This window comes from Artemia franciscana, chromosome 9 (genome assembly GCF_032884065.1).
Source record: "Artemia franciscana chromosome 9, ASM3288406v1, whole genome shotgun sequence".
NCBI classification, from domain to species: Eukaryota; Metazoa; Arthropoda; class Branchiopoda; order Anostraca; family Artemiidae; genus Artemia; species Artemia franciscana.
The window spans coordinates 17,221,841-17,249,390 of record NC_088871.1 but is presented as its reverse complement, the minus strand read 5'-3'; the positions used below and the strand labels follow the sequence as shown (position 1 = coordinate 17,249,390).

At 33.8% G+C, this 27,550-nt stretch overlaps 3 protein-coding genes across 9 annotated transcripts in view; 1 reads left to right on the top strand and 2 right to left on the bottom strand.

Moving 5' to 3' along the window:
* Nucleotides 1-6,058, bottom strand: part of LOC136031074 (uncharacterized) — a 217,251-nt gene extending 211,193 nt beyond the window's left edge. Inside the window, exon 1 of the mRNA XM_065710333.1 lies at nt 5,883-6,058. Coding sequence (XP_065566405.1) covers nt 5,883-5,928 — 46 coding nt within the window. The 5' untranslated portion in view covers nt 5,929-6,058. The remainder of the gene's footprint in view (nt 1-5,882) is intronic.
* Nucleotides 1-27,550, bottom strand: part of LOC136031075 (uncharacterized) — a 94,371-nt gene that overhangs the window by 13,557 nt on the left and 53,264 nt on the right. For 2 of the 6 annotated variants that reach the window (XM_065710335.1, XM_065710337.1), the window contains exon 7: nt 19-252. Coding sequence is in view for 3 of the 6 variants with exons in the window: in XM_065710340.1 (XP_065566412.1) it covers nt 18,516-18,531 (16 nt within the window). In the remaining 3 variants the exon portion in view is untranslated. Of the gene's footprint in view, nt 1-18; nt 253-14,378; nt 15,111-18,331; nt 18,532-22,878; nt 23,047-26,139; nt 26,396-27,550 lie in introns of those variants that run through there. The other 4 variants (XM_065710336.1, XM_065710340.1, XM_065710339.1 and 1 more) reach the window with 4 other exon arrangements.
* On the top strand, nt 6,058-26,143 carry LOC136031073 (uncharacterized). Of its 2 annotated transcripts, none has more exons than XM_065710332.1 (2): nt 6,058-9,052; nt 25,997-26,143. In XM_065710332.1, exons 1-2 carry the CDS (start codon nt 8,342-8,344, stop codon nt 26,006-26,008), a joined length of 723 nt encoding a protein of 240 aa, XP_065566404.1. In that variant the 5' UTR covers nt 6,058-8,341; the 3' UTR covers nt 26,009-26,143. The 2 variants fall into 2 exon arrangements, 1 of the variants encoding a protein (XP_065566404.1); XR_010618424.1 differs by lacking the exon at nt 6,058-9,052 and adding an exon at nt 21,215-22,361.

Here is a 27,550-nt window from a genome sequence, read left to right as displayed (position 1 = left end):
GGTCCCAAAAAGACTAACCTTGGCTGCTACATTTGAAAATCTGCTAAAATTTATTCCAGCAGTAGATCCTCGGTGAAAAAGGAGCACATCGGTTTCTTCCTCCTCTGGAATATAGGTTACTCCACCACGCTCTGGCTCAGTCGTCTCGCTAGCTGATTACGAATCATCCAATGGCCCTTTTCTACCACCACAACCCCTTCCCCCACGGCCTCTTCTAACACAAAATCTGGAACTTGTCCAATCATCAATTCACTAAAATAAAAGTATTAACAAAAAATCCAAAGAATGTATAAGGTTTAAAATATTCTTAATAACATTACAGCAACCTTATGGTAACCGTAAATAGGCTAAAAAAAATTTTTTTTTTTGATTTTTTGAAATCTGTGAAGTTTCTAAAATATGTGTGTTTTTACGATGTTCCTGCATTATCCAATATTCGCCTGTACCAATGAATTTATCCTATGCACGGTTGGAAATTCCCTCACACAACTTGAATTGTCGAAGCATAGGCATCAAGATGCAGTCTTTTTCAACATTTACCCATGGCCTAATTTTTTTCGTTCCTAGCTAAATAGACGAACTCTTTCTTTCATAAGGAGGTAGGAGGATGTCAGAACCCCAAAGCAATGTGAGTAATATAGAAAGCACCCAAATTTACTAGAGAAGTCTTAAATAGTTTTCTGATTTGGGCAAGATTTGTATTTTTGCTATCCAATCATACAGATTTGCACCCCGGTGAAAAAAGAAAACACTAGATTTTCGTGATTTATTGGTGGAATTAGTGATTTTCTTCAATAATCAGGTCAATTATGTTTCTAGAAAGAAACATCCTTTAAACACATTTCTGAGAGACAAAAGTAAAAAAAAAGGTTCCACCGGAATTTTTTTCAAGACAACAAACAAGCGATTGGAACGCTTGTCTTTCATCTCATCAGCTAAAAAATGAAAATATATATTGAATAAGCTTTACAGCGACTGTTCTTACGCAAAATAAAATGTAATAGCATAACAACCGTAACCATATGCCCTTTAATATGCTTGAAAAATGAAAAGAAAAAAAAAATTTCTAGGTTATCAAGCTGATATATTTTTCAAATTTGACTGTAGCAAGATACAAATTTTTAGGAAGCCGAAAAATAAAAACTTTTCAGGGTTTTTGGCTATTATTAACTACCCGTTGCTTACCAATCGCCTATATTAACTTCTGGAAGATTAAAAAAAAACTTCTGTTTTTAGACAATTGAATATACGCATTTTGTAAGCTTTTACGCAAGCGTGTCCATGTAAAGTAAAATCTAATAGTGATAAACAAAAAATAACCTAAAAAACCAATATGCTTAAAAATGGAAAAAAAAAAGTGCTTCTATCTATAGGGTATCTAGCTTTGGTATTTAAAATTCTCCATTAAACCTTACAATCTGAGGAAAAAATCATTAGATATTTTTGTGAGACATATAAACAAAGTTTCACCAGAATTTGCTTCTAAGAAAACAAACAAGCGAATCGAACGCTCAACTTTAGCATATTTCATCTCTTCCATTTGCACAAAAAATATATTTTTTGTAAACTTTTTCGTAAATCATTAAAAAAGTTTATAGTTTTCCACCTGATTTTTTTCCAAATCTGAATGTGCTGAAATGCGGATTATTAAGAAAGCAAAAGCTGTTACTAACTACAAGAGGGTAATACAGGTTTATGAAAGCCACAAAAAAAGAGTTCTTTGGCTGTTGCTAACCACATTCACGAGGTTTATTGCTGAAATGTAGATTTGTAAGAGCAAAAAAAAAAAAAAAAAAAAAAAAAAAAAAAAAAAAAAAAAAAAAAAAAAAAAAACTTCGGATGAATAGGGTTAAGGCCTCATTCAAGTGCTGGTCTATATTAATCACTAATTTATGAAAACAGTCTTCCTTTTCTCCTTCTGTCTCTCTTTTTTTTTTCTTTTTTTTTGTGTTTGTGCTGTTGCATTGGTGATTTCTCTTTTCATGATATATATATATATATATATATATATATATATATATATATATATATATATATATATATATATATATATATATTAAGATAAATAGATACAAAATTTAGATTATCTTGCTTAGAAATATTCAAGCTTTCATCAATAAATTAGCCACATCTTTGACTAAAAGGCAGTTAAAATAAAACAAGAACCTAGAAAGAAACATCCTTTAAACACATTTCTGAGAGACAAAAGTAAAAAAAAAGGTTCCACCGGAATTTGTTTCAAGACAACAAACAAGCGATTGGAACGCTTGTCTTTCATCTCATCAACTAAAAAATGAAAGTATATATTAAATAAGCTTTTCAGCGAATGTTCTTACACAAAATAAAATGTAATAGCATAACAACCGTAACCATATGCCCTTTAATATGCTTGAAAAATGAAAAGAAAAAACTAAAATTTTCTAGGTTATCAAGCTGATATATTTTTCAAATTTGACTGTAGCAAGATACAAATTTTTAGGAAGCCGAAAAATAAAAACTTTTTAGGGTTTTTGGCTATTATTAACTACCCGTTGCTTACCAATCGCCTATATTAACTTCTGGAAGATTAAAAAAAAAAAACATCTGTTTTTAGACAATTGAATATACGCATTTTGTAAGCTTTTACGCAAGCGTGTCCATGTAAAGTAAAATCTAATAGTGATAAACAAAAAATAACCTAAAAAACCAATATGCTTGAAAATGGAAAAACTTAGACGTTCCATTCTTATTTTTTACCCTTTTTTTTCGTCAAATCTCGCAGCCTCCTTCTTAAACTTGATTATTACAAATTAAATTTGTCTCTATTTGTTAATTAAAACTAACTAAGTTGGTTCATTAAAACCAACTTAATTTTTAAAATAAACTTTGATTATTGAGCAGTCAAAATAATATAAAAAGGGACGTTATTTTTGACAAAGCGACTGATATGGTATACAACGTTAAATGCCTAGTTTTTTCCCCTTTTTTCATCTTTCGAGTTTTTCGGAAGTTTAGTATAGTAAAAAGTTTGTTATAAAAGAAGTTAGTTTTTGTTGGCTGATTTGGAACTAATTTATCTCTGGAGGAAAGTTCCAGGGTGAGTTGAAAAGTGGTGACCGTCCTTCCTAATCAATTATCGTTTTGTAAAAAATCAACTTAATATAAAACAACTATAAAAGTAGATCTGATAATATTTTTACCAACAAAATTTCGTGTTCTATTGATAATTGATGTGTATGAGTTAAAAACAATTCTCATTGAATTTTTGTGCTTATTACATCATTGAAATTTGTTCATCGCCCTTGTTTACTGAGTGTCATTTTCAAAAATTTTATTTGCAAAATTTGCCAGTTTTGACCTTAAAAAGAAACAAAGCTCAATTTCCTTGCATTTCTCCTAATGCAAATTGTTGTGGTAAATAAAATACAATTATCAGTTTTTTTTTGCACCAAAAAAGTGTACTTACTGCTTCTGTCTTTTTTATTATTTCTGAAATTCCAAACTATACTAATAAGTAAATAAAACTACAGGAGAACTGTGGGAGCATGAATAAATTCGATTACATTTCATTTCATTTTTTATTTCAATGAATTGCCTCGTTTCATCACATTTTATTTATCAGTCCTGGTTGAACTTCGCTAAGGTAAGGATGCTGGGACTGTTTAAAAAAAAAAAAATAATAATAATTTTAGTTTTATTGATTTTATCCTGTTGTAAGTTTTTTCTTCTTTTATATTTTTGCATTCCGAGGACGGCCCTTGGACATAGGGCCGAAATATTCATTCTAATTTGTTTCCCACTGTCTTGAGAAATTCCCTATTTTCTTCTTGTTTTTGGCGTAAATTTAGTCAATACTTTGTTCGCTCTTGAAAACAGGAACCGAAGGGCCCAAAAAAAATCTTCGCGAAGAGCCTTCAACACTACTTTTAACTAGAAGCAAAAAAAATAATTAGGCAGTTCTTCATAGGTTCCCCCTCATCAAAACATCACCCTTTATGCTAAAGTTTTTTTTTGTAATTTTAAAAAGGATTCTTATTTTTCTAATTAAACACACCTTTGGTTTCAGGAGTCGTTTTTAGAGAATGGGGACAAAACTTGAACTTTAGCGTAAAGAGTGACGTGTTGAGGAGGGGGAGCCCCCTTCATATACGGAATAATTTCTGTTCGTATTTAAGTTTTAATGTTGCTCCTTACTTTCAGTTAAAAAAAACTAGTTTTTTTTTATTCAATTTCTGATTGTTTTTCAAATAATGCCAGGAAATGTCGCTCCACCTCCACGGAGAAATCTCTCCTCCCCAAGGTTAATTTATCTAGACAATTCAATCATTGTGAAAATTAACGGAAAATTACCCCTGACATCTCCATGCGCAAAATTAAGTCGAAAAAAGAGAAAGCAAGACATACAGGAATTTTGCAAAGGAAATGTGACAAATTACTCCAGTATAAAATTATCCGCTTCAGAAAATTCGAGCCCCTATTCGAAAAATGAATGCACACTTTTTAATAACAAATACTATGCTTAAAAATGGGCAAAATTTATAACTTAAAGACCCTTCTCCGGAGACTGGGGGGGGGGGGTCGCGTCATTTCCAAATGTAAAGTTATTTGCCTTTTAACTATACTGAAAAAAAAGGCTATATTTTGATCAGACGCTTTTTGAGAAAAAATGGGCGAGAGAAGGGGCATAGCTACCCTCCAATCTTTTTGGTCACTTAAGAACTGCATTAGAACTTTCAGTTTCCGCTCAAGTGAGCCCTATATCAATATTCTATGTCTACTGGGTCAACAAGATCACCCCTAAAAAAAAAAAAAAAAAAAAAAAAAAAAAAAAAAAAAAAAAAAAAATGCATCCATGATCCTTCGTCTGGCAACAAATCTAAAATTCCACATTTTTGGAGCTTGAAAATTTTAAAGTAGGGTCGAAATCCTTAATAGATCGAATTATTGAATCTTCTTGGAAAAACCTGTCTAAGTCGAAGAAAAAACCATGCACACCTAAAAATAATCTTACGGTTAAATTTTACCACTGTAAGTCAAAATTTCCCGAAAATTAAAACTCGAAACTTACTAAATAAATCGTCATTCAAAATTCACTTTATCTCTCTCAGTCAAAACCGCGATATGCAGGTTGCAACGTGTAAACTATCATAAGTATTAATTTTATTTAACAAATTTTGCATCAGATTGTGTTAATGTTCAGGTGTCTATTTCCTAGCAAACTAAATCTATTATTGACATTTGTAAGTCAAGTCTATAATACACTGATAAAGTTATTCTTAACTTTTTAGTGGCTGTAGGGAGTAAATTTAGCGATTTTGTAATTCTGCAACCCGAACTTTCATTTGGGTTACCTCTATCCAAGTACCTCTAATCGAATTTTATGTAGAATGACTTCTATAATCCGAGCTATGCACAAGTTGAACTGTGCGCACGTCTAAGCAAAATCGTGGTCCCATGAAATTCGAGTTAAGAAGAGTCAACTTTATTTTATTTGGTAGAAGGACCTTGGTAAGGAAAAGGCATTTTAATTTCGAAAACTTTTTTGTCAAAGAAAAAACCTGATTTAACTAACAAGCACTACTATATTGACATGTACTACATGTCCTTTGCCAGGTCGATTTATTGAAACGAATAAAGATAAGGTAAAATTTAGACTACATTCTAGACTTTCAAATAAGAAGTAGGTAGTTAAATAAGAAAAGAAATCACAGAGACACAGCTAAAATATCTAACTAGTGATAAACAATACAAATGCTGTGTCCATGCTTTAGATATTTCTTACAACCATGTTGAGCTTCAATGGAATTGTATAGTTTAAATAAAGCCCAAATTGTAAATCAATATAATCCTTGCGTCGTTTCAATAAAAATAAAATGAATTACACACAGACAGATGAAACTTACCTATTTCTTTGGAGTAAATCTTTCCTTTGTTCGTCGGCATCTTCATCAGATATTACAGGTTGGGGTTTGATCATCTTCTTTGTGTCATAGACGGGTAGATGATTTTTTGGTCCAACTGATAGATGGCGTCTTTCTTCTTGTGCAGAACTTTCTTTTCGTAGAATCTCTCTTAGTCCCTAAAAAATAAAATAGCTTAAGGGTTCAGGATAAAAAAAAGGTTTAACTAGGCACCAAATAAAAAGGGTTGAACAAAGAAGTGGCCGTCAAGAATCGAAACAAGTTTATATACTCAGACCAGACACTGGATACCCTATATTCAGTTATTATAAAGGTTGCATCGACTGATGAGGGCTGAGGATTCACCATACGCTCTCTTTTCGATTTGTACCAATTTGGACCGAAATGATGTACAACCGTCCATAATCGAAACTAGTAATTTCATACTAGAGTAAATCGAATATGTTTTGCACTTGATGTGTTTTGATTGTATCCAACTGATATATTTGATAATTGTATCAATACAAGCCTCCTAGAATTGAAACTGTCCTCTAAAAATTAGCATTTAACAACTTACTTTCAGTACATTATTTTTGTCCTTTTCTCCGAAAGTACCTTAGCAACAGAAAATATTTCAAGATACTGATTTCCCTTATGACTGATCGGAGGGTACTCGTTTTCTATGGTTATCAATTTTGATAAGCAGTACTAGGAGACCAATTTTCAATTTGTGAGAGGAATTTCATACATAGAATGACATTCAGTGTACCCCCCCCCCTCCGAAAATGTATACCCCGAACACCCTTATACACAGAATAATACTTTTGTGTAATTTTTTTTTTTCACAGATTTCCGTCTAAAAATGGAAAAATAACCCTTAAGTACAGTGTAATTACTGGGACACTAGCAACAATTTTGAAAATTATCTTTTTTAAGTTTTCATTGATAATATTTGTTCCGCCCTTTCGGGGAAAGGAAGCATGGGAGGGGGCTAGTGCCCAAAACTAGGGGCGATGAACCCTCTCCTAAAATTCTAGGACAATTGGCTCCTAGTTCATTTACCCTATCTCCATAAAATAAATTTTATTATTTCTAAGTCATTTAAACTAAATACTCTTTTCAAATGTTTTGTTTTATTTTGAGAAAAAATAATCATAAAAATAATTATTACAAAAAAAAATCTGGAACAAACCCCTCTTTAAAGTACAAGACAAATTAAGTGTGTTGAATGCAAAACAAATTTGAATATAAGGAAATAATAAACTCATTGACAAATAAAAACACGTGATTACCATGAAAACGTGTCGCTATCTTTGGCAATAACACCGAAAGCTTTTAACCGTTGGGAAGATTTCCAAAAAGGTAAATTGTATCTTCAATGTGTCCATACAAAACACGTGTGTCTGAGAGATCACACGTGTCGCAGGACATAAACAAAGATATGATTAAAATTAACTTATGGCTATGCAGCCAGAATAAATAGTTCAGTATAGAAAGGTTGAGTAATTAGATGGCAATGAAAAAATGATTACACAATAAAATAAAAAATGCATAGACTGAAGACTACAGAGAAAACATATGCATAAAATCAAACTAAAAAGTGACTGAACATAAAAATAGAGAATCAAAATAGCCGAAGTCTGAAGCTGAAAGTACAAAGAAAAAGAAAAGAAGCCTAAAGCACAAAAAAAGAAAGAAAATAAAACATTAAGAGACTGAAACCAAAGATTTAATTGCAAATTTTTATCGAATGTGTTTTTAGTGAGGCTTAATTTTTGTATATTAACAACTGAGGTGTTAATGTTTTGACAATTATAACTATTAAGATTAATAAAATAGTAGAAAAATAGCAGTCATCAAAAAAACAGTAGCATATTTTGACTTTTACATTCCAAAGTTTATTATCACATTTACAATCAATAGCCTAAAAAATCTTGAAAAACTAACTTCAATGATGATAAAACAATTTTTGTAAAAAATCTACTTAGTTCATTTTAAATTGTACTGTTATATTAAAATTGTAGTCTCAGATTTGAAGTCTACAAGCTTAAAAGCCCATAAATGTACACATTGATATTAATTAAATATTATTTGTGAAACACATATGATGATATTAAACTGAAAACTTATAGCCCTTTGAATAAAAATTTTCTTAAGCCAAATTTTGAAATATGACAATTATAATTCAGGCGAAAGCTTCTCTAGGAATTTGCTGACGTAATGAGTTTCGGTTGTACAGCCATTCGGTTGTACAGCCAGCCACTATGGCTGGGGAATTTCCGCTTATTGCGTAGTAATTGGAAAAATTAATTGGAAACACCCAAGATCATACGTCATCGATTCTTAGCATTGATTGGTGCAAATATATAAGAGCGTTTGTGCATATAAAGGAATGATTTCGTCAAAACTAATTCAGTTGTGAAACTAACTTACGCCAAGCAACAACACAATAGATATTAAGCATGGATCCGAGTTTTGAATTAGAAATACCTTTTGAAGATATAGATGCATTTTTAAATGAAATTTCAACTCAAATCAGCGATGGAGCTCCTTCAAAGGACTTCGTCGAATTGCAAGTGTATCATCCAGTATCCTTATTCCAAGGTGTGAACAAGGCTGAAAATAACGGGCAGCAACCAATCAATAGCATATACAATGCTGTTGACACAAATGAAGAAAACTTGGCGTTTTCACAATCTTTTTTGTTCCAAAACTTTCCTGAATCGGTGAATAGCCAAATGCTTAGTTTTTTGACTAGCAGTGTCGACGACAAGAAATATCCAACTGTCAATCAAAATGAGCCAGTCAATACATCTGACTCAGAATTAACACTATCACAACCTTTCATGTCTCAAATAACGTCTTCTAGTCCTATGAATATTCCCCAAGCCATACAAGATAGTGGATCAGCAAAACAGGAAAATTTGAAACAGAAGCAGAAAAAGAAAAAATGTCAAATAAACAAAGAAGACACGAAAAAGAAAAAAAGTAAAATAGACAAAGATACGAACCGATTGATTCAAAATAGAATGGCTGCAAAAAAATTAAGGGACAAAAAAAAATCTGAGAAACTTATTTTGGAGAAGCAAGTTTTAGATCTTTTGCGGGAAAACCAACAGATGGAAGAAACAATTAAAACTCAATCTCTACAAATTCAACGTCTAAAAAATGAGGTCAGTATACTTAAAGGGACAAGGTAAGTATACTTAAATATTGTTTACAATTCTTTTTAGGCAGAAGAAAGGATCAAAATTGTGTGCTCAGTTATGAGAGAACTAGGAAATAAAAGGCTCCAATATCCTTCTGGGGACCTCAGGTTTTATAAGAATTTTCTAATTTTTAGATGCTGATATTGCAGTTTTGCAGGATTGCAGTTTGGAAAATTCTCATTTTCTGGATATCAAAATTACTTATTCCTTAAGCTAGTTTTAAATTTTTTGTAAGTTAGTTTTTATAAGAAAATCTTCCCAGTTCTATTTTGGCATAGAAAAAGGTAATTTTAGCGAAACCAGGCGACATGAGCGAAGATAGCCTCTTCGTGATACCCCTGTTAGCTAAACAGATAATGCTCACTCCAAAAAAGTGAGGGGGACTTGGGAGCTAGCTAAAACTACCAAAATATGAGGGAGTCTGCTCCTCCTCAACCTTCGGTCTTTATACTAAAATCTTAATGTTCTATAAAACTACCACGGTCCTTGTGTTTGAGCAGTCTCTAATAAAGAATTTACAAAAAGTTAAGCCCCCCTATGCCGAATAATTTCTGTTTGTTTTAAGTTTTAATGTTGGGGAAATTTTCTTTCAAACAGTTCGTGGTAACGAACTGAAGTAAGGAGCGTCCCAGCTCAAAAGTAACCAAACCTCTAAAAAATAGAATTTTGATACCAATAGTTACATCAAAAGAATCACATTTTAATACTGATTTTTAATATACAAGTTTCATCAAATTTAGTCTCTGTCATCAAAAGTTACGAGCCTGAGAAAATTTTACTTATTTTGGAAATTAGGGGGAAACATCCCCTAAAAGTCATACAATGGCGGGCGGGAGGAGAAGTTGATGGAGGGAGGGGTTACGTGGAAGGATCTTTGCATGGAAGAATTTTTCATGGGGGAAGAGAATTTCAATGAAGACATTCAATTTCAAAGACAGACATGCAAGACATTCTAGCATTATTAAAAAAATAAACGTGAAAAGTTTTTTCAACTGAAAGTAAGGAGCATCATTAAAATCTGAAACGAACAGAAATTATTACACATATGAGGGTTTTACTCCTCGTAATACCAAGCTTTTCCTCCTCAATGCCCCGCTCTTTCTGTTAAAGTTTTTTACTGTTTTAAAAAGTAGAGTTAAGAGAAAGAGTCAAACTGTAGCGTAAAGAGCGGGGCGTTGAGGAGGAAAAGCCCTTTTCATATACGGAGTAATTTCTATTCGTTTTAAGTTTTAATGTCGCTCCTTGCTTTTAGTTAAAAAACTTTATTTTTCATTTAATATTTAACATAAATCAAAATGAAAACGCCTATTTAATATATTTTTCTACAAACCAATAAGATCAATCGAAAAAAAAAAACACTCACAAAAAAAGCCGTGGCAAGTGTTGCTTTTAAAAATTTACATAATACTAAAAGGTTGGCAATGGTCTGATATTTGGCTAGACATTAACCATATCTCCATCGAGAGTGTGGGAGGGACAGGAAAATTGAAAGGGTTCTAGAAATCATAGAGCTAAAAACTATTGATGAGTTATGCACTGTGTTCATATCAGGAGGGGATGGGGCTTTACTGATACGATACTGGCTTTGCTGATGACAAGAATAAAAAGATAAACTTTCAGTAAGACAAAAAAGTGCTGATACCTACACAAAATCTTTGCCAATCCATCTTTAGGGAAGATTGTAGGCTTAAAAATATTGAAAAAAGGACAATACAAAACTGTCAAATCAGAAAAGCTAAAAATGAAAGCCATGGAGAACAGAACAAACAAACATCGAATCGACCAAAAAGACACATTAATAGTAGTAACGCTCCTTGTTTTGTCAATAATAGAAGTTAAGATTACAAAAAATTATATATTTATCTCGTCAGCCTATCAACTTTTCGTTTGTTAGCATATGAATCTAATTTATTTGAGCCACTTTAGCGATTAGAAAATAAAACAAGTTATTCAGTGTTGAAAACTTTAGCGTAAAGATCAAGGTATCAAGGTGGGGGGCAACCCCTTCGTATGTGGAATGATTTCTGTTTTTTTAATGTTGCTCCTTTCTTTAAAGGAGTCTAATATTGTTTATAAAAATTATGAAAAATATAAATATTATCGGAATCAGAAATTATATTAGAATTGAGGTATCGGGTTGAATTGAACCTGTCTTCTCTGGCATTCTAACTTATAATTTTCAATGCAATTAGTTTATACTTGGATTCGTCAAACAGAAAAAAAAATTAATCTAGGAAATTAGAAAGGTTAGTAAAAGAACAAAGAGGAGGTACACGGTTCATCTCCCCTTAGGTTTTATGCCCTCCCCCCAAAAATATTGTTAATATAAGAAAATTAAAAGTATAATAAAAAACGAAGAGAGTGGTAAGCCAAAACTTATGGTTTATCCTGCACACTCTATCAGATGAGGGGGAAAACCATCTCGGCTGATTCCAGAGAAACGCTATTATGATAAAACAAGGGTATACACAGCGTTCTCTTCAATGAGAATTAAGGCACTCCAAGACTAGAAACAATTAATTTAATTACTTAATTAAAAATAATAACATTAATTAAGAAACAAATCAATTAAAACAAGTCATAACAATAACTAGTAATCATTAATTATCACTTTTTTAAACATTAAATCCAGTTATATTCTTGTTGAACTGCGTCAACAATTGCATTACAAAACTAAATCCTTGGTTATGATCACAGGATCTCTGATAGATCTCGTTAAAGAATAAAATCTATTTTTTTTACTCATATTGTAAGTTTTTAGCTCCCAACATGCAGGCCGGATTAAATAGGTTAGGACAGGGTATTTTGTAAGACAGTATATTAGGATAGAGTTTCTCTCTCCATTTTACTGCATAGATCCATGAGGAAATTTGCAAGACTCCCCCCACCCCCTCTGGTAAGTGAATCTCATAAATATATTTGACTTAAAACTTCAGTGTTGTTTTTGGGAGGAAGGTTCTTTAGATTAACCAGATTCAAAGACCAATGAGGGGAGGACAACAAGTCTAGGTATATGCTGATAAAAGCATATGTTAACGCATTACATTTTAACCTAGACAAACCAAATCACTTTGACCTTGTTTGTTCGTGAATAGGTCTATAGTTTACTACACTGTATAGGTCTTAAGCAATGATTAAGTAGTGCATAAAGTAGGACAATACAAAACTGTCAAATCAGAAAAGCTAAAAAAAAGAAAGCCATGGAGAAAAGAACAAACAAACATCGAATCGACCAAAAAGACACATTAATAGTAGTAATGCTCCTTGTTTTGTCAATAATAGAAGTTAAGATTACAAAAAATTATATATTTATCTCGTCAGCCTATCAACTTTTCGTTTGTTAGCATATGCATCTAATTCATTTGAGCCATTTTAGCGATTAGAAAATAAAACAAGCTATTCAGTGTTGAAAACTTTAGCGTAAAGAACAAGGTATCAAGATTGGGGGCAACCCCTTCATACGTGGAATAATTTCTGCTTTTTTAATGATGTTCCTTTCATTAAAGGAGTCTAAAAATTTTTTTATAAAAATTATGAAAAATATAAATATTATCGGAATCAGAAATTATATTAGAATTGAGGTATCGGGTTGAATTGAACCTGTCTTCTCTTGCATTCTAATTTATAATTTTCAATGCAATTAGTTTATACTTGGATTCGTCAAACAGAAAAAAAAATGAATCTACAAGGAAATTAGAAAGGTTAGTAAAAGAACAAAGAGGTACATGGTTCATCTCCCTTTAGGTTTTATGCCCCCCCCCCCAAAAAAAAAATATATATTGTTAATGTAAGAAATTTAAAAGTATAATAAAAAACAAAGAGAGTGGTAAGCCAAAACTGTTGGTTTATCCTGCACCCCCTATCGGAGGAGGAAGAAAACCATCTCGGCTGATTCCAGAGAAATGCTATTATGATAAAACAAGGGTATACACAACGTTCTCTTCAATGAGAATTAAGCCACTGTAATTAGAATTGGAACTAGAAACAATTAATTATGTCATTACAATCACTAATAATCATGAATTATCACTATTTTAAACATTAAACCCAGTAATATTCTTGTTGAATTGCGTCAACAATTGCATTACAAGACTAAATCCTTGGTTATGATCACTGGATCTCTGATAGATCTCGTTAAAGAATAAAATCTTTTTTTTTTTTACTCATATTGTAAGTTGTTAGCTCCCAACATGCAGGCAGGATTAAGTAGGCTAGGACACGGTATTTTGTAAGACACTATATTAGGATAGAGTTTATCTCTCCATTTTATTGCATAGATCCATGAGGAAATTTGCAAGACTCTCCCCCCCCCCTCTGGTAAGTGAATCTCATAAATATATTTGACTCAAAACTTCAGTGTTATTTTTGGGAGGAAGGTTCTTTAGATTAACCAGATTCAAAGACCAATGAGGAGAGGACAACAAGTCTAGGTATATCCTGATAAAAGCATATGTTAAAAGTATTACACTTTAACCTAGACAAACCTAATTCTTCAATGAGAATTAAGACACTGTAATTAGAATTGGAACTAGAAACAATTAATTAAAGCATTACAATACCTAATAATCATGAATTATCACTATTTTAAACATTAAATCCAGTTATATTCTTGTTGAATTGCGTCAACAATTGCATTACAAGACTAAATCCTTGTTTATGATCACTGGATCTCTGATAGATCTCGTTAAAGAATTAAATCTTTTTTTTTACTCATATTGTAAGTTTTTAGCTCCCAACATGCAGGCAGGATTAAGTAGGCTAGGACACGGTATTTTGTAAGACAGTATATTAGGATAGAGTTTATCTCTCCATTTTACTGCATAGATCCATGAGGAAATTTGCAAGACTCCCCCCCCCCCTCTGGTAAGTGAATCTCATAAATATATTTGACTCAAAACTTCAGTGTTATTTTTGGGAGGAAGGTTCTTTAGATTAACCAGATTCAAAGACCATTGAGGGGAGGACAACAAGTCTAGGTATATCCTGATAAAAGTATATCTTAAAATATTACACTTTAACCTAGACAAACCTAATTACTTTGACCTTCTTTGTTTATGAATAGGCCTATAGTTTACTATACTGTATAAGTCTTAAGCAATGATTAAGTAGTGCATACTTACTGTTTTTGATGGATATATATATATATATATATATATATATATATATATATATATATATATATATACAATATTATAATAAATTAATATAAAATATAAAATAAAAGAGTGATAAAATAATTCAAGATAAATGAACAAAGTCAAAACTACTCATAAAACCAAAAAAAGATTACCTCAAGCGATAGTTTGCTGAGCTTGATTGTTGGCTTCATAATTCCAATATCCGTAGTCCTTTGGCAGTTTAATCCAATTATCATATTTTTGCACTCTTTACACTGGATTTTTCATTCTCTACATTTTTCACAACTCTAACACCATCAACAACTACTTTGCAAGATTTCGCTATCAGGATTTCTTCAACCAAAATAGAACCACCACTAACATCATCGTAAATTTAGGCCCTTTATCAGGTGTTTTTGTGTCATTTAAAATTGGGATTTGCTCACTAGCACTGTACACAACAGGTTTTTGAACTTCTTCAATTTAGTTTTCCTTATTCACTTCACGACTCACAGATATTTCAGAACTACATTCAACTGAAGGAGGCTAAGGGAGCACCTGTTCAAAAGGAGGCTCATTCACTGTTGTCAAAGTTTACGACTGAGGTAGATGACCATCCATTTTATTGACACTTACCTTCTGACATTTGGCAATTTACATTTTCACCTTGTTTTGTACAACTTGCAATAGTTAGCCAACAATACTTGGATCAACAATTGAAAGATATTTGTGTGAAATCTGCTCATGTATTTGTGCTGAGAGCGTTGAGTCAGATATAAATGAATGGCAGTTTGTGACATTGGACTTTTCCGTGAAGTTCCTACACTCAAAGTAAAAGAGGCAGGATATAGTGGCGAAGGTCCTGGAGACTGCACTGGGGCATATGAGCTCATTTGCTCCATTATCTAAAAGTTCAAGTTAAATAATTCAAAACAAAATAAAGAAAAAAAAAGAATAAATAATTTAAAAAATACTAATTAGCTTCATCGGACGTTGCACTTTGATCTAGAATGATCTTCCTGGAGAAGTTATCCCAAAAAGTCTTTCCGTTATCTCTTTCAGAAGAAGGTTCATTAGTAGACTAAAACCTTGATAAAGGACTAGTGACAAATATCTGTGCACTAGAACTTTTAATTTTCTTTATAATGAACCCTCTCACGACATTCTAGGACCACTGCGTCGATAGAACACCCATGAGAAAAAAAAAGCAAATAGAAAAAACAAACAAATAAACTCGCACTCGTGATAGATCTTCTGGCAAAAAATACGAAGTTCCACATTTTTGTAGGTAGGAGCTTGAAACTTCTACGGTAGGGTTCTCTGATACGCTGAATGCGATGGTGTGACATTCTACGGCTTTTAGGGAGTGTTTCCCCCTTTTGTATTTATTGTTTTCCTACAGAGAACTGAAAATTAGAAACAAATAATCAATACAAAAAGTACAACGATTCATACAAAGAAACGCTATTCGCATCTATTCATAAAATAATATATCTATTCAAAATCATTAGTTGTGGTGAAAAATAAATTTGCTTCATTTAGTTTTTATTTTGAAGCCAACATGTTACATGTTTTCCTTTTAACACAAGTTAGGCCTCTATTGGAAAGGAAAACCAGTTCTTTTTTTTAACTCTTGTTGCTCTGCCAAATTTTCAATCCGCAAAAAAGAATCCAAAACAAGATTGTTGTCTTGTCTGAAATTTCAAGCCAGTAAAAAGAACAGTCGCAGCTTTTGGACTCATAGCAGGAGCCAACTTTCGAGTCACAGCTTTGTGACTCCAAAGCTTCAGATCCACAATATTTTTAACTAGTTCATTTTTCCTTGAGCAGCCAGCAATCATGTCAAATAATCGCAAACAATTAACATATTCTCCTTGCATTTCACTTTCTCTATAAATATTTTTCGCATAATTACCAAAGAAATCGTGGTTCATAAGATTCGAGATGAAGATATGTTATACCATGCATTAGGTGAATACAACATACCAACGATATTTCTTACTCATCAATACAACATTGTCCATAATTTCTAGCGACGTCACAACCAAGACTCGTCTTTAATTCCACCTTCACCAAAAACGTTCCAGAGATTAAAGGACCTTTCTTGTATCAAGTCTAAAAGTGTTCAACTTTGCAATAATTACTGCTGCTAATGGCTTCAATTAATACATATACCAAATTGTTGAGTTAAAAAAATATATGAGAATCTTTCAAATTACATTTTGAACTAAGTTACTAGGGAACGCTGTCTAAGCGCTGACACTTTTTTTTCGCATTTACATATTTTGTTAATATATTAGTCAAAGAGAATGAACAACTGAGAGTAGAAACTGGCACTAGCGTCAACAAAAGCACCATCTAACTTTTGGTGTCTCTTGCCACCTTTTCAAGCTTTTGAATTGTTTTTCTCAGAAACTGAAATTAGACAGTACAGTAACATTGCCAGTTAACACTAATTTTGCTTTATAAAACACTGAAAAAAACTAACTTTATGCCCAACACTAGATGGCAGTTAGAATTTTTGGTTGACATTAGCACCAGATTGCACTATTATAAGATGTCCGTATTATTTGATACTGGTATTCATTCACATTAGTAATTTCTATCTTTGGACGTAAATATTCATAGATGAATTATCTTGGAAAATACTTGAGGCTCTACTATTATCTTATTATATAAGTTTCATCAAGTTTAGTCTTACCGGTCAAAAGTTACGAGCCTGAGAAAATGTGCCTTATTTTAGAAAATAGGCGGAAATACCCTCTAAAAGTCACATAATCTTAACAAAATCACACCATCAGAGTCAGCGTATCCGAGAACCCTACTGCAGAAGTTTCAAGCCCCTATCATAAAAAAGGTGGAATTTTGTATTTTTGCCAGAAGACAGATAACGGGTGCGTATTTTTAGTTTTTTCTTTGTTGTTTTTTCCTCAGGGGTGATTGTATCGACCTAGTTGTCCTAGAATGTCGCAAGAGGGTTCATTCTAACGTAAATTAAAAGTTCTAGCGTTCTTTTTAAGTGACCAAAAAACTGGAGGGCACCGAGGCCCCCTCCAACGCACATTTTTCTCCAAGGTCACCGGATCAAAATTTTGAAATAACCATTCTGTTTAACTCCGTCAAAAACCTAATAAATATGTCTTTGGGGATGACTAAATCCACCTCAGTTCCCGGGGGAGGGGCGGCAACTCATAAACTTAGACAATTGTTTACACATAGTAGTTGTTAATTATGAAGTGTACAGACGTATTCAGGGGGGACTTTTTTGTGTTGGGGTTAGGGTGGGTCGGGGGGGGGGGGGCAGGTTACGTGGGAGGATCTTTCCATGGAGGAATTTTTCATGAGGGAAGAGAATTTCCATGAAGGGGTCGCAGGATTTTCTAGCATCATTTATAAAAAGACAATGAGAAAATATTTTTTTTCAACTGTAAGTAATGAACAACATTAAAACTTAAAACGAGCATAAAATATTACTTAAATAAGGGGGTTTGTCTCTTCCACAATACCTTGCTCTTTACGCTAAAGCATTTTTAGTAACTTCAATTAGTTATTCTACGGCCTTTGTGATTCAAGGGTCATTCTGAAAGATTTGGGACAAAATTCAAGCTTTAGTGTAAAGAACGAGGTATTGACGAGGGGGCAAACTCCCTCACATACTTAATAAAAATACACACATATATAAGTTCGTTACATAAGACCTATTCTAGGGACTAGAGAAATTCTCTCAAATAAATTTAACTATAAATCTATCATTAGAGGGCACATAAACTATCATTAGCAATTTTGAATTGAAGGTTGATATTATCTGCATGTTGAACCAGAGATACAATTTGAATTGCTTTATTTTAGATGATTTGAACTCTTTTATATCAAGAAATAAAATTACTAAATTTTAATTACGGAACACTCATAAACATCCCAAAAAGGATTTGAATTTAAAAAAAGGGGGATAGTTGTGGGAAAAGTCAAAGTCATGGCCAATTGAAGAAAAAAGCCAAGACAGATTGTCCAATTAAGTGGGCACCCCAGTCAAGGTTAATTTTACCCCTTTGATGGCCGTTGTTACTGTCTCCCATTTATGCTCCGTGCAAACGTGTCCCTTCACAATGCCAAACTAGAGTCGTACCGGTTGGAGGTTCTCGCTGGGGAACAGTCGCAGGTTGACCGAGTTGACTTACATGAAAATTTTCCTCTCATACATATCACTCCACAATGCTGAACTAGAGTCCACCCTCTCATGCTAATTCACGGTGAAAGTTGTCGGTGAAAGGCAACATAGGACCATTCTTCGTCAGCTTCGATCTGGACTTCTAAGGCTCTCCCAGTCTGAAAAGATAAAGAAATCAAAATCTTTTTTTTTACACAAGGAAGAATTTACAATTATAATAAATCCTTGGCCAGTACTGAGATTTTTAGATATCATCTGATAAAACGAGTTCAAAATCGAAGGAAAATGGATAAAATTTGCTTTTCTTAAACTAAATATTCGAGATTAATTAGGGGAAAAACATCTTAGGCCGTCAAGGGGGCTAGCTATCATCCAATCTTTTTGATTACTTAAGAAGGACACAAGAGCTTACCATTTCCAATCAAGTGAGCCCTCTATCAAAACGCACATCCATGGGAAAGAAGCAAAGCATAAAAACAACAACAAGTAAAAACATACCTATAATCTTTTTTCTGGCAAAAATAGAAAATTCCACATTTTTATGAATAAGAGCTTGAAATCTGTACAGTAGGGTTCTCTGATATGCTGAGTCTCATTATGTGATTTTTATTAAGATCTTTTGACGTTTTGGAGCTATTTCCCCCTTTTTCAAAAATCAGGAAAATTTTCTCAGGAATGTAACTTTTCCTGGGTAACATTAAACTTAGATAACTATGTACTTTTTGAATCGGCATTAAACGGGTAAATCAGTGGGTTAATGCCATTCGGGATTTAAACTAAGAGCTCTGAGTCACGAGGTCTTTCTAAATATCAAAATTCATTAAGATCCGATCACCCACTCGTAAGTTAAAAATACCTCAATTTTTTCTATTTTTTCCTCTCCCTTCAACCCATTAGATGGTCGAATAGGAGAAAACGACTTTATCAAGTCAATTTGTGCAGCTCCCTGATACGCCTACCAATTTTCATCGTCATAGCACGTCCAGAAGCACCAAACTCGCCAAAGCACTGAACCCCACCCCCTAACTCCTCCAAAGGAACGGATCCAGTCCGGTTATGTCAATCAAGTATCTACGACATTTACAAGTGCTTTCCAAGATTTCCAGTTTCCCCCTCAAACCCTCCCCAATGTCAACAGATCTGGTCGGGATTTAAAATAAGAGCTCTGAGTCATTAGTTCCTTCTAAATATCAAATTCCATTAAGATTCGGTCACCCGTTCTTAAGATGAAAATACCTCAATTTTTCTAATTTTTCCAAATTAAAACCCCCCAGCTCTCCCAAAGAGAACGGATCCGTTCAAATTATGTCACTTTCGTATCTATAACTTGTGGTTATTCTTCCCTCTCATTTTACTCTCATTTTTTCTAATTTTTAGAATTAACCCCCCCCCCCCCAACTGCCCCAAAGAGAGAGAGGATCCGTTCCGGTTATGTTAATCACGTATCTAGGACTTTTGATTATTTTTCCCATCGAGTTTCATCTCGATTCCTCTACTCTAAGCCTTTTCCCATATTTTAGCTCCCCCAACTCCCCCCTATGTCACCAGATCCAGTCGAGATCTCAAATAAGACCTTTAAGACACGATATTCTTCCAAACATCAAATTTCATTAAGATCCAATCACACCTTCGTAAGTTAAAAATACCTCATTTTTTCTAATTTTTCAGAATTAATCCCCTCCCAATTCCCCCAAAGAGAGTGGATCCGTTCCGGTTATGTCAATCACTTATCTTGGACTTGTGATTATTTTTTCCACCAAGTTTCATCCTAATCCCTCCACTCTAAGCGTTTCCCAAGATTTTAGACCCCCCCCCACTCCTCCCAATGTCACCGAATCCAGTTCTGATTTCAAATAAGAGCTACGAGACACGATATCCTTCCAAGCATCAAATTTCATTAAGATCCGATCACTCCGTCGTAAGTAAAAAATAACTCATTTTTTTCTAATTTTTCAGAATTAATCCCCCCCCAGCCCCCAATTCCCCAAGAGGGCGGATCGGGTCTAGTTATGTCAATCAAATATCAAATATCTATTTTCCCCACCAAGTTTCATCTCGATCCCTCCACCTTAAACGTTTTCCAAGATTTTAGGCCCCCCTACTCCCCCCAAAGTCACCACGTCCGGTCGGGATTTAAAATAACAGCTCTGAGACAATATATCCTTCCAAACATCGAATTTCATTAAGATCCGATCACCCCTTCGTAAGTTAAAAATAATTCATTTTTTTTAATTTTTCAGAATTGATCCCCCCCCCAAACTCGCCCAAAGAGGGCGGATCCGGTCTAGTTATGTCAATCACATATTTAAGACTCGTGCTTATTTTTCCAAAAAAGTTTCATCTCGATCCCTCCACTCTAAGCGTTCTCCAAGATTAAAGGTCCCCCCAACTCCCCCCAAAGTCACCAGGTCCGGTCGGGATATAAAATAAGAGCTCTGAGACAAGATATCCTTCCAAACATCAAATTTCATTAAGATCTGATTACCCCTTCCTAAGCTAAAAATAACCCATTTTTTCTGATATTTCAGAATTAACCACCACCCCTAACTCCCCCAAAAAGAGCGGATCCGTTCCAGTTATATCATTTACGCATCTAGGACTTGTGCTTATTTGTCCCACCAAGTTTCATCCCGATCCCTCCACTATAAGCGTTTTCTAAGATTTTAGGTCCTCCCCCCAACTCCCCCCAATGTCATCAGATCCGGTCGAGATTTTAAAAAAGAACTCTGAGACACGATATCCTTCCAAACATCAAATTTCACTAAGATCCGATCACCCGTTTGTAAGTTGAAAATACCTCATCTTTTCTAATTTTTCCGATTTTTCCGAATTTTTCCTAAAGTAGCATAACCGGGACAGACCGACAGACAGTCAGACAGACCGACATAATTTGCGATCGCTATATGTCACTTGGCTAATATCAAGTGCCATAAAAAATCGAAGTTTGATTTCCTCCTGCGGAATTGGTTAGCTCGACACACCAAGAATTAAGAAATGAATGAAAGAAATGAAAGGAAGAAAGAACGAGGAGGAAAGAAGTTTCAAGCCCATAGACTGCCATTCTATGGTGAAGTAATCGCTCGGGGTCTTGTTGTGTTTACACAAGCGTTTCAGCATGGAAAATGAGCTAAGGGTATTCGATAATTTAAAACCGTTTTGCGAGTCTCAGTATCGACTGACCATCAAAAAGACAAAGGGCCAATTAGCGATTTCTCCTAGGGGACTAGTGACCGTCGAGAGCTATTGAAAATTTGTGGTTTGACTGTGAAATTTGATTGAAAAGAGAATAAAATTTCACACCCCCTGTGTCGGCAAGGTTTTTAATCAAAGCAGGTAGCACTACACTGGACTCGCAAAGCTGCCAAATTGCACAGATGATTTTTCATTTCAGCAAATTTTCAAAGTTTTCCTGATAAGTCTGCAAGAACATTTTAGGGATTGCCCTGTCTTGAACTTAAAAAAGAATGAAGAATGACTACATTTCAAAAAGAAGAACAAGAATTGGCCACAAAAACTAAGAAAACGTATAATGGGCGAGATAAGATGATCCTTTAAAGTATCGAATCCTGTTTAGTACAAGGAATTAAACCGTATCCTAAAACCACACATTATGCTCTTGCCACCTATTTTTATCCTGTCACTTTAACGTGTTAATGATAATCTTTTAATAGAGAATTCTCGATATAATAATATGCATATAATTAGTATTGGAAGAGCTGAGGGCCATATACATAAGTCGTCATTATATTCGTCTAACTACAAATGCATTAAAATCTGATCATAACACTATGAATCTCTAATTGCCATGCCAGTGCCTAATCTCTATTGCCTTCAACACAAAATTTACCACCATGGAATTGTTGATGTAACAATACCAAGAAGTACCATAATCAAAATTTCATTCCAGCCCATTGGCACTAATTTGATATGGCTAGCGGGACCCCGGAAGAAATTGGCCTAGTACATCCTGATCCGCATTGCACAACGGGTAATTATTCTTTTCTTCTATACTTCCCCTAAATTTCTAAAAGTTGCTCCCCCCCCCCCTGATACATCCTTTCTTCTCAATTGGATCCATATCCTTGTAAACTTAACCGGAATATTCAACTTCGAATTAACTTCCATTCTCTCCCTAGATCTAACTTGCCTATATAATACTAAACTCTCGGATAGACGTACTAACATGTAAAAAAGGAATCAAGAAGATTTTATAATAAAATAATAATAACTATCAATATATAATTTGACAAATTCATTAAAATATTCGTTACCAGAATTGAATGTATGTTGAATGTCTTTCACAATAAGCATGACAATATATTTTTTTTTGAAAGGAAAAACATGCTGCCAAGTTTATTTTTCCTTATGGAATGGTCATACATTAGCACCAATCAAATACGAACAAACGAAGAGAGAGAAAGTGAGAAAGATAGAAATAGAAAATTAGAGAAAAAATGAAGAGAAGTTAAAGGAGGGATAAAGAGAGGGAAGTGAAAAACATTTACCGCAGCAAGAACATTGACCAGCTTCCCGGCAATTGTAGAACCCTTATCTGGGTTGAAAAATGATATGGTATGCCCAGTATTTCCAAGTCGACTCGTTCTTCCGATGCACATATTCGTCAATATCTGTGGGTAATTCATAGTTGATGACTAGTCCAACGCCCTTTATATCTAAAAAAGGAGAGAAAATCAATTAGTAAACTAAAAAGAATCATTAAAATTATAAAGCTTCTAAGAAATTACTTATTAACAAGAACAAGAGTTAAAAGGTTAGTAAAGCTTTTGAATAATCTTTACAAAAAAAAAAACAAAAAAAAAAAACATTAAAATTGCTCTTTATTAACACCTCCCTGATGATTGAACAAGAAATTAGTATGAGTTTGGCCAGTGGCTGGTTCTTTCACAGATTTAACACAACTTTTTTCAAATTTGACAGCTTATTAACAGTTGAAGCCTTCTTCCCTTAATCGCTATGGATCATGAACCTTTGTATTTGACTGAGTCTAGAATTCTCTCGTCTTAAAATATGGGCTCTAAATGCTACAGATGACATGAAGTTTCCATTGATTTGACAGTTCATTCTCTTTTTGCAAAATAAATTAGTGATAAAACTGCCTTTCTGCTCCTTTGTAACTTCAAAGCTCCCCCTCACAATTCTTAATTATCCAACTTTAAAGACAGAATTTTTGAACATAAAGTAAAAAAAAAACTAATTTATACATAGTACCATAGATATTAACGAGAATCACGCAATGATACGTTCTAAAATCTCATGGTTAGGTACGCGTTCAAAGCACTAAGGAGAAACAAGCAATCATCAGAAAATCTTCAACCATTTATAGTTTTAGTTAGTTCGTCCCCTACTCCTCTAACTGTCATTATTAAGAAAATAAATAACGACATTTTTTTTAAACAATATAACTAGGAACACCCTCAAAACTTAATAATCCTCGACTGGATTACAAGCCGAATAATGACACAGGAGCACGAGAGTAAGAAGCCTTCGATAAATCAACTCCTCGCCGCTCCTTTACTAAGAATGGCAGTATATCATCATGTACGGATAATTTGAATATAATATTTCACAAAAAATTCAAACTGTATAACTATTTATGAAAATAAACTATTTTCCCGGAAACAATTTACTTCAATATTTCTATTTTCGGTCAGCAATGCTTCTCTCTCTTCGGTCTTACCGCATATTATTGACCGTATTTTAAACCGCCTACACCGTGGAAAGAGAGCGCTAGTTATAATAATCATAATCATATTCATAAAATAATCAAAATAATAATAAAAACGTTTGCCCGTTTGCCATTTCCTGGATCTTTTGTATAAATTAATAATAAGTAAAATTAATTTAATTGTCATGTTTCGTAAAATTAAATAGTAGTGATAAGTGTTGGTTCTCAGTTTCTAATGAAACCCTATTACATACCACTAGTATTACGATTACCAACAACTCACTGCAGCACAAAACCGTCTGAAGCCAACACAGTTGTGCACACCCCCTTTCCACCCTAATCTATTCAACGCTTCACCCCTTACACCCTACCAATAAGTTCCCAGTTCCTTTAGATAGTTTCTTACAGCCTCTTGTCATTTCATTTGGGGATGACTTGCGTGTCGATTGACAAATGATTGGCCAACAAAGACGATTTGAGAATCTGTCCTCTTTCATCCACAAATCGTGTCCCATCTCCAACTTCCTCTCATTACATCCCTAGAAAGTGGGATAGAACCACCTTTTTTCTTTATACATTAAAGTTTGAAATACGGTCGGTCAGGTGGATACCTAAAAGAGTTCGGAGCCAATTGTGAAAAACACCCAAGGAATCCTCATCCGTCTAGCCAGGACCCATGTTTCAGAATCATATTTGACTACTGTAGCTTTGAATATTCAAATCTTGGCTCCCAAACTTATCTTCCTGTTCTTTCAAACTTCTTAAATTGCAAAAAAGCACCCTGGTCCTTGGTTATTCTACCTCAAACATCTTCACTGATTAAAAATTTGACAAAATTTCATGAGACGCCATAAGCTAGATAGCATTGACGTTATTTTCGACACTAGCACCGGATTCCACTCTTGTAAGTTACATTCATTCTTTGGATTATCTCATCTTTGGCAAAAACATAAATTCACAGCTGAACATTCCAACGGACTGGCAACTGAATAACTTTTTTTTTTCTTATTATCTTGTAGATTTGAAACCGGATCCCACCTAAATTTCAGCTCTGAAAACATACATTAAACCTTACCTAAACAATGAGCAGGCACTGCAATATTGGGACCCCTGTTTTGCCTTATTTATGTTGACCAAATAAAATATTATTTAACGCTAACCTAATTCTATTTGCAGATGATACACTTTAGTTTGTTGCACGTGAAAGTCTACCTTGTTTGTTTAAAAAAATGGAAACCACTCTCTATGAATTTGTGTCATGGGCGGATTCAAATTATTTAACACTAGACAAATTATATTGTAACACTATATTGTAACACTCAGTTACAGTAAAACAAATTATAGTAAACCAAAAATGATTTATTATTATGTCTTTCATCCTCTTTGTTTATGAATGTTCCGTAATTAAAATTTAGTAATTTTATTTCTTGATATAAAAGAGTTCAAATCATCTAAAATAAAGCAATTCAAATTGTATCCCTGGTTCAACATGCAGATAATATCAACCTTCAATTCAAAATTGCTAATGATAGTTTATGTGCCCTCTAATGATAGATTTATAGTTAAATTTATTTGAGAGAATTTCTCTAGTCCCTAGAATAGGTCTTTCTCTCTGGGTAGTTTCATTAGCGCCATCTTTTTTCTCAAGTAGACTGGCTCGCCATCTATATTTCCAAAATCATATAGTTTTTTTTTTTGCTCCATTCATTAAGGTGCTGATTTTTTCTCAGAACAAGCAGAAGAGAGGAAAAAACCCTCCGGAAGCACCGCACTGTACCCACCGGGTATTTAGTTACCCGTATATTTCGGGGAATAGGTGAGAGGGTCCTTACGCTTCGCTTGTTCCAGAGTGATTTCAGTAGCTTGAGTATTCATTCAGCGCTCGGCGCGCGCACTTGAAATAGACATTCTTGGATTTTTATTAACCTTTCCTACAGGTAGCAACTTGAGCTTGCAAGCGAACTGATTGCGGAATAGTGAAACAACAATATACACGATTTTTCTAAGAAATGGCTGGTGATTAATGTCCCAAATGTAAGAAAAATGTTACAAGAGCTCAAGGTGGAATTCAATGCCGTACCTGCACGAAGTGGTTCCATTTCTCCTGAGCATGTGTCATTCCTGCTCCAAGCAGAATGTAGCCCATCTGCAGCTACAGGTTAGGATAATGGCAGATCGCACGAAAACCATCAATTCAAATGAACAGGGATGATCAATTCCAAATTCTGGCGATCAAGCACTTTATTCCCATGTGGCACAAAATGGAGCAGTCGGTTTTGGTGCAAGCATACCAACCGCAGCCTACGCAATCAACCCAATCGAAACGCTTCTATTAGCTGAAAAGGAGAAGCAATTACGGGAAGAAAAAAGACGTAACTTGGTCTTACCAGAAATTTCTGAGCCTGATAATCTTAATGTAATAGAGTCACAAGTAATCATTGAACTTTGCCGAAAGAACAGCTTAGGTGCCAACTTAAAAATCAAGGATTTTATTGAGATTATGCGATTAGGAAGAACAAGAGAAAATGACAAACCAAGAAAGCTCTTTGATAAGCTCCGAGATGACGCTTCAACTTTAGAAAAACGAAACAGCGCTGTGAAAAACACCGGCACCACAACAAGCTACAACCATACAACCCCAGAGCAACAGCAATACAGAAAATCATTCTGATAATATTTCACCACTCATTTTAATTTATAGCTTTATATATTTCGATTATTTATTTTGATATTCCGCAATAAATTATTTATCATTGCGTCGAGGATAACTTCGAAGACCACACTGCCTTTCCATGACGAAAGTAAAACAGTTCAAAATAGGGTTGATACCTTTTTATTGACAGTGAATAAATATAAAATTATTTAACTGGATATTTCGAACACATATACAGTGTTCATCACCAGCAGTAAAACTAAAAGACATGAATAAAAATAAACAAAATTTATACCTAATAAACTAATTACATATAGTTTATTGCTCTTATTTTTTTCAATGCAACAGCCGAGGCAAATCTCTTTGACCTTTTTGGTTCCGGTTTATTAGAATTATCTGACATATTACGTGGACAGAGGTCATAGCTCTTAGGTGAGGTGATATTTACTTCATTTGACCTCAGTAAATTATCATAAATTGAGTCCAATCCAAATTCACCTGTATCTCTGTTTATGGAATTATTCTTGAATAGAATTTTTTAATTTCGATTTTTTCCCTGAAAGTTTGCTTTAAACCTTGGTCCCTAGAAATCAAAGAAACATTTTCAAACAAAATAAAATGATTTGGAAAATTAAAGATATGCTCCGAGAGGGCCGCCGTGAAATCTTCAGGTTTGGTATTTCGCTTTAAAGACGATGAAATAGAATTATGATGTTCTAGCAATCTCGTTTTTAAATTCTGGTAAGTACGTCCCACATAAGAGCTTCCGACATAAGATCCGATCATCTATTCGTAAGATAAAAATACCCCAATTTTCACATTTTCCGAGAATTCTGGT